General features: G+C 35.7%; 1 protein-coding gene across 1 annotated transcript; it reads right to left on the bottom strand.

The window, feature by feature from the left end:
- Positions 1-7,687: 7,687 nt before the first annotated feature.
- Positions 7,688-13,749, bottom strand: LOC149580158 (putative methyltransferase PMT3). Its single transcript, XM_089789780.1, has 7 exons — positions 12,982-13,749; positions 11,179-11,343; positions 10,443-10,625; positions 9,564-10,158; positions 8,772-8,884; positions 8,442-8,662; positions 7,688-8,354 (listed from the first exon to the last, which is right to left on the bottom strand). Exons 1-7 carry the CDS (start codon positions 13,306-13,308, stop codon positions 8,042-8,044), a joined length of 1,917 nt encoding a protein of 638 aa, XP_089645906.1. The 5' UTR covers positions 13,309-13,749; the 3' UTR covers positions 7,688-8,041.
- Positions 13,750-13,962: the final 213 nt, after the last annotated feature.

Below are 13,962 nucleotides of genomic sequence, written 5' to 3'. Positions count from 1 at the left end.
GCAGAAGCTGTTAGGGCTATGATTATGATCAAAACTTGAGCATGTCATTTTGGGCTAAAGCATCTAATATAGTAGTCTATATTCAAAATAGATGTCCTCACTCATATTTGGACAACAAAACTCATAAAAAAGCATTTTTAGGAATGACACCTGACATTATTCATTTAAGGATATTTGGATGTCCTGTGTATGTTCATGTACCTAAGGAGAAAAGGACAAAGTTAGAACCTACTGGAAAAAAAAGGAATCCTTATTAGTTTTAGTGAAACTGTAAAAGGATACAGAATCTACATACCTAGACAGAAACACATAGAATTCGGCAGAGATGTCATCTTTGAAGAAGATATTGCTTTCAAAAGAGCCAAAACTTCAAATGAACTAGATTCAAATGACTTATCCTACTCCCAAAAGGAGGCTCTTGCTCCTAATATTTAGAGGGGGTACCTTGAAGAGACTTCAAATGAAACTGAGATCCTTCCTGAGGCTCAAGAAGAGAGTCTTGATAATTCTAAAAGGTCACTTTGGGCAAGGAAAATCATACAAGAATGAGATGAATTCACAGCACCTTCAGGGACTTTCAGAGAAAGCAAAAGACCTCAAAAATTAACATACAATGCATTCATGTGTGAGAGTCCAAACCCTTAACCTTCAAATACTTCAGAAGCACTTAAACATCAATCTTGGAAAGATGCAATGGTGGAAGAATATCAGTCAATACTAAAAAATGATGTTTGGATATAGTTCCTAGACCTAATGGAAAATTTGTTGTTTCTTCTAAATGGATCTTCAAAGTTAAGTATGTTGCAGATGGGAGTATTGAAAAACATAAAGCTCGTTTCGTGGTTGGAGGGTTTTCTCAAAAAGAAGGAATTGACTTTGAAGAAACTTTTGCACCAATTGCTAGGTATACCTCAATTAGAGTTGTAATAGCCATTGTAGTAGCTAAAGATTGGAAAATCTATCAAATGGATGTAAAAATTGTTTTTTGAAATGGAACAATTGAGGAAGAAGTATACTTGGAACAACCAAAAGGTTTTGTCACTCATGATGTGCCTCTTATGTATGTAAGTTGAAGAGGGCTCTATATGGACTCAAACAAGCTCCCTTAGCCTGGTATGAAAGGATTGATAAATACCTTCTAAGTCTTGGATTCGCCAAGAATGTTGTTGATCCAAATCTATACTTTAAGGTAACTAAAGGTGATATGTTGACTCTAATTCTTTATTTTGATGACCTTTTGATTACAGGAGAACAACATCTCATTAATCAATGTAAGAAAGATTTGGCTTTTGAATTTGAAATGAAGGACTTGGGAATTCTTCATTACTTCCTTGGTTTGGAAGTTCATTAGAAGTCTAGGAATATCTTCCTACATAAAAAGAAGTATACTATTGATATTCTAAAAAGATTTGGAATGTAGAACTGTCGACCTATGTCAACAACTATGGAAACCAACTTACACAAGCTAAAAGAAGCAAGTGTTGAATCCAGACTAGTTGATCCCACTTTATACAGATAGATAATTGGGTCTCTAATCTATCTTATGAATACTCGACTTGATATCTACTATGTTGTGAATGCATTGAGTTAGTTCATGTGTGAACCTCGTGAAATTCATCTTGTTGCTTTGAAGCAAATATTAAAGTATCTCCAAGGCACTATTGGGTATGAACTTAAACATGAGAATACCAGCATGGCGTTACATGGATATATTGATTCTAATTGGGTTGGAAGTGTAAAAGACCGAAAGAGCACATTTGGATGTTGTTTTAGCTTGGGTTCAGCCATGATCTCTTAAATCTGCAAAAAGCAAGCTTCAGTTGCTCAGAGTTCTACTGAGGCATAGTATATTGTAGCAGCAATGGGAGTTAGAGAAGTAGTGTGGCTTCGAAAGTTCCTTTCTAACTTATTTTGTGAGCCTATGAAACCTACCACTATTCATTGTGATAACCAAAGTTGTATCAAGTTATCTATGAATCTAGTATGTCATGATAGATCCAAGCATACAAAAATTCCTTACCACTACATAGGAGACATGGTGGAAAGAAGAGCTATGCAGTTGGAATATATTAATACATGTGATCAAACAGCTGACATTCCCACAAAGGCTCTTCCTAAAGTGAAGGTTGATCATTTTAGAAAGAAACTTGGTATGGTTGAAATGTAAGTTTATGAGATTGAGTCTCAACTTTGTAAATTTGTATTATTTTAATAAAGATGTTTTAAGTGTAAACTCTTTTGTCATATGTGACTCTATGACTTATGAACCTACCCTATGTACATTATTAAAAGGTGACAATCTTTTATAATGAAATGTTGATTATAATAATATAAGGTGACGACTTTATAATTATTAGATTACTATCATAATGAATATCATGTGACTTGATATTCTTGGAAAAATCATAATAGTTAAAAGAGCATGTTGGTAGATATTAGGTGACTTGATATCTATTGTGTTGGTGTTTTGAAACATTACGGTTTCAAATTATCTCGATGAGAACATAATACATCTAGAGGCAACTACTTCCCATCTGCAACATATCCTTTTAGACACCGAGCCAACTATAAGGCTAGATCCTTCTTTTACTTCAGGCTCTGCAAAACCTAGGCAAGTGGACCTATTAGATTCTTCATAGGTACTAGTGTTCCAAAAAGCATGGACTGAATCTAAACAAAGCTAATTAAACCCTTATATCTTCTATACTTATGCAAAGATCATAGACATGAAATAGCTAATAACATGACCTAAGAAATTGATAAGATAAGTGAAAGCATCCTTTCAGTTCTTAAACGGAAAGGAAAATGGATGATTATAATGTTGATTTCAGCAAATCCCTAAATATGCAACAGGAAGAACAAGGTGGTCCTGTAGCTGATCAGTGTCTTATCTATTGGGCAATTCCACGAATCACACATACATCTATAATACTAGTGACATATTCCATACATTAAAATATCAAATCTATCCTTATCACTTTGTGATTCAGATATCGATGTTCATAAAGACCTCATTCTCATGAAGTATCCTTCTCAAATAACCAGCAACCCTGTCAAATACACCAAGCATTTACTTGACTCTTTGTTTCAACAAAAAAACATACCAAACATACAACTTTAAGGGGATGCAAAAGGATCTAAGTTCTTTGTTACTAAACCTCAAAACATTGCAGAGTATAGAGGTAGGAGATGAGAATCAAAATAAAACTAAGAAGATTCTTTCTCATTTGTATTCATTTCTTTGAAACTATACATTCAAGATGCATGTAAATAACTCATGAAACCACTAAATAGATCAGAACTATCTATATTAGCTTAACTATTATTGTTCATACAAGAGAAATACTGAAGAATGTGGTGATATCACAACTCTAGATCCAACAATGTGGTCTCACGGACAAACTTAAACCAACTTGGTATCACAACAATGACAAATTTTCTCCAAAACTAGAACCAACCTATAAGGGTTCCAATCTACTTTGTTCTAGATTCAGTTGTATGCTTTTTTGGAACATTGGTACCATATGAAGAATCTACTAAGTTCACCTTCCTAGGTTTTGCAGAGTTTGAAGTAGAAGAAGGGTCTAGCATTATAGTTGGCCCAGTGTCTGAACGGATATGTTGCAGATGGGAAGTAGTTGCCTCTAGATGTATTATATTCTCATCGAGGTAATTTGAGACCTTAACATTTCAAAACACCAACATGTTGAAGATCAATATGTTCAAACTCATGGTGGACAATATGTGACATAATATCTATAGATATACCATGATATTTTATGATAGATATCATGAGACTTGATATCTATGTACACACCATAACTGGAAAGAAAATTGAGAGACTTGATTTTGTTAAATACATCTAGATGATATCATTTTTCAAATAACAACTTATATATATGTACTTTGTCTTCCCTAGCTAAGAGGGAGTGTTAAAGCATGTAGCTTCATTCTGACAATAACTGTGATCAGCATATATATACATATGTATATATGTACAACAACATGATGCACATACTATTATATATATGCATATGTATTATGTTGTGTGTGAATCAATGCACAGTTGAAACCGATGATCATATATATATATATAGAGAGAGAGAGAGAGAGAGAGAGAGAGAGAGAGAGAGAGAGAGAGAGAGAGAATTTAAGACATGATTGAAACTTCTAATTCCTTTGATTTTAGATCACTATCAATATATACTTTATATTGGGTTGTAGTTCATAATAATTGGTAATACATTATTAGACTTGTGTTAAGTTTGTAACAAATCGGACATGATTAGTTAACACCAAGTCAGTGTGAGGGTGAATGGTCATGTCTCTGAATGTGATGATGAATGTTCATGTCTCCATTTGGAGACATGACCATTCACCCTCACACCCTTCTGCATGATATGTATACTTGATCCACTCGAATAAACAAGGCATCAAAATCAATTAATGTAAGCACATCAAAAGATTAAAGGACATTTCAAGTTGAAGAACATTATATTATCTCTATTATTTATGTATGAACTTATATAGATTCTAAAGTAAATCTATCCTTTGTCAACAATGTTCATAACTACAATAAAAGAAGTGCATCAGTCAGCCGCGAATTTGAAATCTGGTAAGAAACTTTACACTAAAGATAGCACCAAATTCTGACAAGAGCAAACCATCCAAGAAAGTAAGTGATGTGATAATCACATGTTCAATAGCCATTTGAATGCTAGGAGCCATATCCAAAGGATATTCCTTATGCCAAAAAAAAGAACAAAAGATGGTGTCTAGACCTCAAATGGAATCATTGATACAAAGCCTAGCATTGTTGTCAACAAGACAAGCAAATTATGTTAATAGACACATATCTAGTAGCCACTCCAATGCAAAGGCTCGTGCTCAAAAGATATAGCTTATACAAAAAGAAACAAAACATGGAGTGAAGACGTCAACTAAAATCACTCACATAAATCCTAGCATCATAGTCAAAGTCACACAAGCAAACCCCATAACACCAAAAGCAAAAGCAAAACAACTATTCCAATCATAAAGTGTCGATGCAATGGTAGCCACAGAGCTTTATAATTAATGTTAACAACATGAAGCACCTAGTCTCTGCAATAAATGCTAAGCAACTATATTTGTCCACTATACCCATCCTTGGCTTGATAAATTAGGATGGCTTGGCTCTCTAACAACTAAGGTATATACATCACTCTCCAACACCAGTATACATATGCATTTTATTCTTTTAAGGGGATGTTAGTTTATGATGTGGCACCAATGGTGATATTTAATATACTCCATAGGCATCCAAATATGCTTAGTGCCAAGTGCATGTAGAGCACTCATCCTAGCAATGTATTTGTATTAATGGCCAAGGTGAGATACTAGATTCTCAAGGTGAATTCATGTTCATCGTGGAATGTATTAACTCCAAAGACAATTATGTCATATAACCATGCATAATCAACACTCGCACTAAACTAATGAATGAACTATAGTGACAAAAAGATTGAACTCTAGAAACCATGTTTACACAAAACTATTCTATGCACCTATGTATAGGTTGTCGGAGGTAGTGAACTCCCACAAGCCAATTGGTCCATTAAGAAACAACTAAAGTCAAGGCTCCACACGTCATCCTAGAATTAATGCAATCAAGCAATGACTTTACAAGTGGAGGGTGACTAATCCAACAGGATCTACCAATGATGATTCATATAATAACACTAAGATTATTCTCATGGCTTGCAATAACTACAACTAACTTCAATGGTTTGTGGTACATCTACACCTCCATATGCTTGTGATAACATGAGGATCATCCATTCATCTTTTGTCAATGGTGCACACTCTCCATCAATTGTGCATAGCACCCTACCAAAGATCAACTTTGCAATAGTGACAAAGAGAGATTGAATTCTAGAAACCGTGTTTACACAACTATTCTATGCACCTATGTCTAGGTTGTCAAATGTAGTAACTCCCACAAGCCAATTGGTCCATTAAGAAACAACTAAAGTCAAGGCTCCACACTTCATCCTAGAATTAATGCAATCAAGCAGCGACTTTCCAAGGGGAGGGTGACTAATCCAACAAGATCTCCGAATAATGGTTCACAAAACAACACTAAGATTATTCGCAGGGCTTGCAATAACAACAACAAACTTCAATGGTTTGTGGTACATCTATACCTCGATATGCTTGTGATAACATGAGGATCATCCATTCATCTTTTGTCAATAGTGCACACTCTCCATCAATTGTGCATAGCACCCTACAAAAGATCAACTCTGCAATAACCATACTCCCACCAAACCATCAGCAGTCTTTACCACAACATTACCAAGGTTCAACACATATAAGCCAAAGCATAAAGTTAGGTAGAAATAACAATCAAACTAAAAGATGCAGTCATACATCTCTCTCATTAGCGCACCGTGTATAGGTTGAACAAATAACAAAAAACAAATTCCAGTTCTGTATCTCTCTCTATCTATACATATATTAGTCTCACAAAGCATCTCTCCACAAAATAACTTCATCTAGATCCTTATCTAAAACATTGTCCACTAGGTTTCACCCCAGCCCTGGATCATTGCAAAACCAGCTTGCTATGCATCCCAAGACAATAGAGAACAATCCCAAGATGATAGAGAACAAAGACAAATCATTCAACATGTATAGTTTCCCAAGATCTAAAGGTACAGGCGTCAATTGTGTTGTGATGAATATCTGAGTTCAAGTCCCACAAGAAAAGATTCCCATGTTATGGGAACCAAAAATAGGACAAAGATGAATGTTAAAAGGGCCTATTTGTGCAGACAAATGAGGCAATTTATTACATATTGGGAATGCTACAATCAATCCCCACTCTTAAGATCCATCCCGCCATGTTAGAGAACAGAAATGTTACAAGGCATCTACATTTCAATGTGTAACATTGTAATCAACATTTAATGTTGATGAGGAAATGACAATCCCAGTTCATAGATCTAGTTTATAAAGTGAATCTGCCATGTTTTGATCTGCACAAAACATGTTTACAGGGAAGAAACATCATAAAATGGCAATCATTGGCTTTTTTAATTTCCTTTTGATGTGTACCACTGCCATTCAGAACCAACCTTTACGAACTTTCAATTCCTACCAATGACCAAATTTTCAACAGGAAAAAAGGTTCACTTATTGACTCATCCTAGTTTTTGCCAGATTGGGGCCAAGAGAAGCCAAGTCACTGTAAAAGGGATTTACCCTGAAACCTTACTTATAATCAATCTCTATTAATACAGCATAAGGCAAGCAAGTCCATAACAAAATACTAAAATGTCCCCCTAAATATTAAAATTAAGTTCTAAAAGATCAGCTAATAACACAGAGATACAAGCTGTGCAATATGTTAGAATGGTATGCCAATAGTTGTCAGCTAATTAATCTTCAGTTTTAAAAAAATGATGCGACTTCATCTTGCTTGCTTAAAATTCTCTTATTCATTCTTTGAAACGCAAAATGATCATCACAAAAGAAAATATGCTATACAGCTCAACAAAGAAAATTTCAAGTAAAAATGAGATCAGATTTAAGAGATCAATTTCACTTCAGATAAAACACTGTTCATAATTGTCATCCAAACTTGCAGATGACATGCACCTTCACTTGTGCCTACCAAATATGATCAAAAACTTGGGACATAATAGGCATTAAGAACAGGAAAATTCAATTTAAAGAATTGTCTGCACTAGAAAAATCATACAAGCAGCAAAAATAATTACCATTGGATATCCAATGGATAGTTGTATGAATTTTCAAATTAATGTAGCTCTCTCCCCGAACCTTGTGAGATTGAACACACTTAAACATGAAATAAGTACCTCCTTTCCTTGCAGAAAAATCAGAGGACTGATACTTGCTGTTGAGGCTAGATGGGGCTTGTTTTTGCGAACAACTGCCATTTTACCTCTTAGCAAAGCAGCCTATCATCCTACATATTTGGCCACCCTGCAAAAGCTAAACAAATTTGCTCGAAAAAGTAGTTTACAAAATATTACTGCTACTGGCTTTCATCTGGCATCCACAACTGCTTCTGTGCAAACAATATAGTCTCACCATCAGAAGAAAGAGGATCAGGCCCAGGCTCAGCCAATAATGTCCAGGAATCCCATCGCAAGGCTGGCAAATAGTTCTTGATGTAATTTATTATCAAAGGCTTATCTCTGATAATGACAAAACGATTTGGACGAATAATCCGATCCATTTCTATGAGTAAATCTTCTATGCTACAGTCTTTCTCACTGATGTCAGAGAAAACAGTCCAGGCATGGAGGAGATCATAGGTACGTGGATAGGTTGAAAATGCTTCACACCTGCACACAGATCCAAATCACCATATAATAAAGACTATAAAACTTCAGCTTGTATAAGGTGAATATTAGTCTCAGGAGAAAGCTCACCAGTTGTGTACAGTGCCTAACAGGCCTCTATCATAGATCACCTTCAATGTGTTTGGACCATTCTCGGGAACAACATTCATTACCCAAACATCTTTGTTGTTAAGTGCAGCAGCAAACCCGCCTAGATTTGCTTTCATGTCCATAACATTCCTAAAAGTATCATTTTTAACCTCGGACTTCATCTGCTCCCAATAGTAATGTACCCTTTGTTTCCACACAACCTACAATAAACAAGGAAATATAAAGCAAATAGAAGCTGGTTATAGTTTTTCAGATCTAAAATAAACTGTTAATAACAAAATAATTCCATAATTGCAGAAGATGTATTACCGTATCCTTTTTGAAGTCTCCCTCACTTATACCAAGGTCTTCCAGCCTAGGAGGAGTAGCAGTCAATCGTTTGGGCCAAGGTACCAGTCCACTCCCTTTAGCATGATGCATCTCTGGGATTTTCATGAAAAACCAATGTTTATAGTAAATATCTCAGCTATTATTGATACAGATTGAAGAATCCATCCACAAAATATCTTGTAGAAATCATACAGAGCCAGTGCTTTAATAACTTAATTGTTATTTGGATTTCCGTTTGTGATTGAGATATGAAGAAAATCCATGAAACTAACAATACCAGGGAGATGCAATCAATAATAGACAGATAGTTACATTCTCCTCAACTGGATATTTAACAGTGTGTCATGGATGGCAGAGGCATCAATTATCGAACTCGGGACAAATATGATTACTCATTGAAGTGGTATGAATAAATTGAATTGCATATCTAAAAGCACAAACTGGATTTTCCTGTAACTCTTATAGAGATATAGAGATGGGTGTACTCCTATATTCTTCATTTCAAGAAGTGATTATACTCATCTAATTGATTCAGTGGTAATTTAATAGAATGCTTACAAAAGAGTATTTATGTTATCTTACAGATTCATGAGATTGAATCTCCATGTGACTGTGGTTCAGAAATAATTTGTCAAATCTTTAAAGAAGACTAGTCACCACACCTATTTACTGGATATATAATAACTAATAATTCATTAAGTTCAAAAAGTGTGTTTCACTAAGCAAATCTTAAATTATTTCTGAATGCAAGATAAGATAAAGAGTGATTACGATCTGAGTATGGTGTGATGCAGGCCTTCATTCGGACCTGCCAAACTGCATCTGGATCATCATCCGGACTGCAGAGAGGTGGCTTGGTATCTGGACTTCTCTTCAGGTAGCAGCTATTTGTAAATGGTTTTTGCCAAATAACAGTCTGGTCTTTCTTTGCTGCGATTTTCCAGCACATGCGTTTGACAAGGTCACTCATGGCATGCCATATCTGAAGATCTTCTTCATCTTGCATATATGCTTCAGGTGAAGAGTATGCAAAATAGCCCCCTGGCCTAAGTAATCTGTCCAACTCTAGCAACAATATGCCATCCCTCTGAAGCCAATCAATCCTACATCTAGAACAGTGAGCCAATTCAAATGATCTACTTGGATATGGCAGTCTCATGGTCCCCAACACACCTAGAGTTGAGGGAATTCCTCTTTCCAGGGCAAATTGGATCTGATTCTGGTGAACATCATTAGGCGCAAGTGACATTGCCACAATGTCAAGAGGAAGGAGGTACGCACCAAAGCTAGCAACTCCACAACCCACATCTAGAACTGTCCTAAGTTTTCCAGTATTGCTGAGATTTTCCTGGGGAAACTTCAGCATCTGCAAAACCCAAGTGTTAAATTTAGTGAGACATCCCAAGTTATCTGAAGACAGCTTATAAGTTTATAACTTAATTGAAAGAACAATAAGAAATTACCAGCCGATAAACTAACCAGATCTTCAAAATGACAAAGAAATAAAGAATATGTGAGCATTGGTCATATCTAAATATTATATTATAATCATAATGCAAGAGATTCAAAAAGCCATACAAATAAATAATAATAATAATGCATGAGACACTACACAATCATAATGGATTCTAAATCACTATAATGCCATACCCTTGCCAATGCAGCAATGTACTTGTCAGCTCCATCATGGAAATGAGTTCCTCCACCAGGGAAATTGATCTTGTCTCCATTCACCACCATCCAGTTCTGATCTGATTTCTCAGAAGCAAGATGTGTATGAGGTATGTTTACCTTCCATACTTCATCTCTACTTGCAGGCCATGGAATTGGAACCTAAAGATCAGATTAAATACAAGCCTTATTAGAAAAGTACATAACGTTTTCAGTGTCAAAAGATGGATCCAAATTTCAGATTGACATAAGTTTGTCTCATATCTTTGTTTCAACCACATGATATTCAACCAGTCAAACTTCTAGGCTCCAGCTGCCCACATTTCTTTCTGTTTCTTAGTCTCTATGTCCTTTCATTGTACTCCCTATTCAGTTGCAGATTATATGTTTCAATTGAAAGTTTGCTCTGCCTTCATTATCTGGACAGATTTTATGATATTCCATTTTACTGTGTTTGAATCCCTTGAAAACATCGATCAATCACAATGGAGGAAACAAAATAAGTTATAACCGATAATAAAGTTGTGATCCAGAGACCAAACAAGAACTCCAATTGCAGTTATAGCTAATTTTAATGATCACATTCTGCCCAGAGTGGGTGGTTAGGAGCACCCAAAAAAATAGCCACCAGGAGCACCCCAAAAACTACTCTACTTAAACAATCAAGAGTATTCTACTCTACTTAAACAATCAAGAGTATTAGCTTCATACTAACCTTGTAGCCTGGTGGGGGAGGTATCAAACAGTTGTAGCGTCGCTCCGGAGTTGGGCAATGTCTTTCATAATGTTCCATGAGTCCCAAATCTAATTTCATCTTGAGTTGGTAGATAAGGTGTCGGTCCAAGCATGGAATTAGCTCAGAAAGCCTACCATCACATACCTAAAAGAGCAATACCCTATAAAATATTAATCCCAGAAATCCTTTTTCTGTATGGGAAAACCAAATAATCCACACACAATCTAAAGCCATGTGCTCAAAAAACAATAATATCTCTAAGCATGGAGAAAAACAATAATATATTCCACCCGCTTGTAATTGCTTCCTCAACATGGAACGAGAGCCTTGTTAGATATTGTTTGCAAAGAGAGCAAATCTATACATAAAATATTTTTGGATATAAGATGTTAACCACCATCCAGATTCTTTAGGCATTGGATGCTGTATTATTCTTCAAGTCTTAAACAAACCTCTAACAACTTGTCCATGGTTACATTATCATTGCAAATTAGTTTTGCTCAAAAAATCTATTACAATGAAAAATATTGATCCTCAAAAGAACACATCTAGACAACAAATGTGGCTACCAGAAATATTAAAAACAATTTCCCTCTTAATGTGTGTCTTAGGAAATCATTTGCTCATTGGCCATCGTGTTATGCATCTGAAAAATGCCTAAAAATCAGATCTCATATCACAAAACTCCAAGCCATGAATTCTAGAAGCATTCATAGCTCCAGGCCGGAAGCAAAAATAAAAAGAATTCTGCTGCTGTCATGGAAACAGTCTAGCTAAAAAATCTCTTATTGGATAAATTAGTAATCAAACAAGTCAGAGACACCAAATCTGGGTACATGAAACAGAGAAGGCTTTCTTGGTGTATATGAGGAAACAGCCATTTGAATCATTTAGGATATTTACTTTAAACATCAGATCTTGCATCTACATGCTCAAGCCTTATGGAAGCACAAAAAAATGAATCCTACCCGCTCGTAACTTATTCTAATGCCATTTAAACGCAATCTTGCTCAGGAATGAATAAACTGAAGAACCCTATCCTCAAAGAATACAGTGACATCAAATTAGTCTACAGAAAACATTGGAGACTGTCTAAGAACTATCTGAATCATTACGTATTGGGTATCACATCACGCATCTGAAAAATACTCAAAATATCAGATCTTCCGTGAAAAACTTAGGTACCTCCAAATCTTGAAACTAAAAATTCACCTTCTTGCGATTGATTCCACACTCAGAAGCACATTCTTGCTCAAAAACCACTTGAATGGGAAACTCGGTTATTTAAAATACAAAGACAGAAAACCTATCCGCAGAAGTGAAGTGTAAATTAATTCCGTCTTATTACGACCGATTCATTTTTCGTTCTAACACAATCTAGCTAAGAATTCCTTCGTGTAAAAAGTGCAAAGTCTGCAAATCTGTATAAATAAGTTCAAAAAAATAAAAGGAATTCCACCTATTAGTGATTAGTTTCACACTCATATTTACCAAATCTGTGTGCATAAGTACAAACACCATGAATTTTGGTTGAGGAGTGACTGGACTACATTTTAACTCAACCTTGTTCAAGACTCCGTCCTCAATAGAATACAGCAGTTAGAAAATCTATCTAAATAAAACATACGAAACCATTCTTACCCATTCTCAGTTGCATAATCCGAATTGGGTGTTTGCAATACGCATCCGCAATAGTAACGGCAAATGCTTTCACATTTAAACATTCTAAGATAGTTGCATAATCTGAATTGGGTATCTAAATTAAACAACTGAAATACTTACAGGAAAAGATTTAGGGATTGTATCATTTCTCAAGTCTATTCCACCGATCCCCGCCTCTTCACTCTTCTCGTCTTCATCATTCAACATGTTAAAATTCTTGATCTGATTAGACTGGTTCTCGTCCGCCTCTCCATTGGATCCCAGCTTTCTGAAGAGCTTCCCACTGGTGGCAGCATCGGCATCATCAGCTCCACTGACTCCCCCCTTCTGCAATCTGGGCTTAAAGAAAGACCCGTAGTAAACAAATAGCAGGCCAGCAAAAAGAACACAAATTAATACAGGAGTGAGTATTTTCTTCCTCTGATTGAGTTCACCCCTGCCCCTCATCTTGAACCCGATTAAACCCAACCCAGATCTGATTGGATGCAGCCCAGATCTGCGCTGCTACTGTAAGCCCTGCTATGCTAATGCCATTTGTGTCCTCCAAGTAATGAGTTCCATATGACGTTTTTATTCTTTATGACACCACCCAAAGTGGATTGAGCAAAACTCAATGGCTGATGCCGACAAGCAGAGATATCTCGCGGAGTTCCTGGTGGGTAGAAGTGATACTGATACTAGTACTTGTAGCAGGCAAGGAGTAGTAGTTACATGGGTTCAACTTTTGAATACTCTACATTTAGTGGCCTCCAGGTCTAAAGTTTAATCCAGCTAGTTGCCTATTATTCTCCATGTTCTGCCTTCAAATTTTCATTTCGCAAATTACTGGATGTTTGGTAGCCAGTTTTTGCCGGAACTGGCTTGTGGTTTAATTGGGGTTTCTCACACGTTTTCTCCAATCTCCTCGTATGTATTTGTAGAGGAAATTAAACTTGTGGTATGGTTAATTTAGGGTAATCTATTAAGATACATTAGAATATTATAAATTAATTTAGAAAATAGTAAGTTAATAGGGATTGATAGTTTGATATTTTGTGATATTTGATTTAGGAAAGTGAATGTAAAGTGAAGTGGTATTTATTTATATGATAAAAGAAGATT

The sequence above is a fragment of the Cupressus sempervirens genome, chromosome 1 (assembly GCF_028749045.1).
Source record: "Cupressus sempervirens isolate cs-2001-9-10 chromosome 1, ASM2874904v1, whole genome shotgun sequence".
NCBI classification, from domain to species: Eukaryota; Viridiplantae; Streptophyta; class Pinopsida; order Cupressales; family Cupressaceae; genus Cupressus; species Cupressus sempervirens.
The sequence above is the reverse complement of the archived record's forward strand: the minus strand, read 5'-3'. Positions and strand labels throughout refer to the sequence as shown.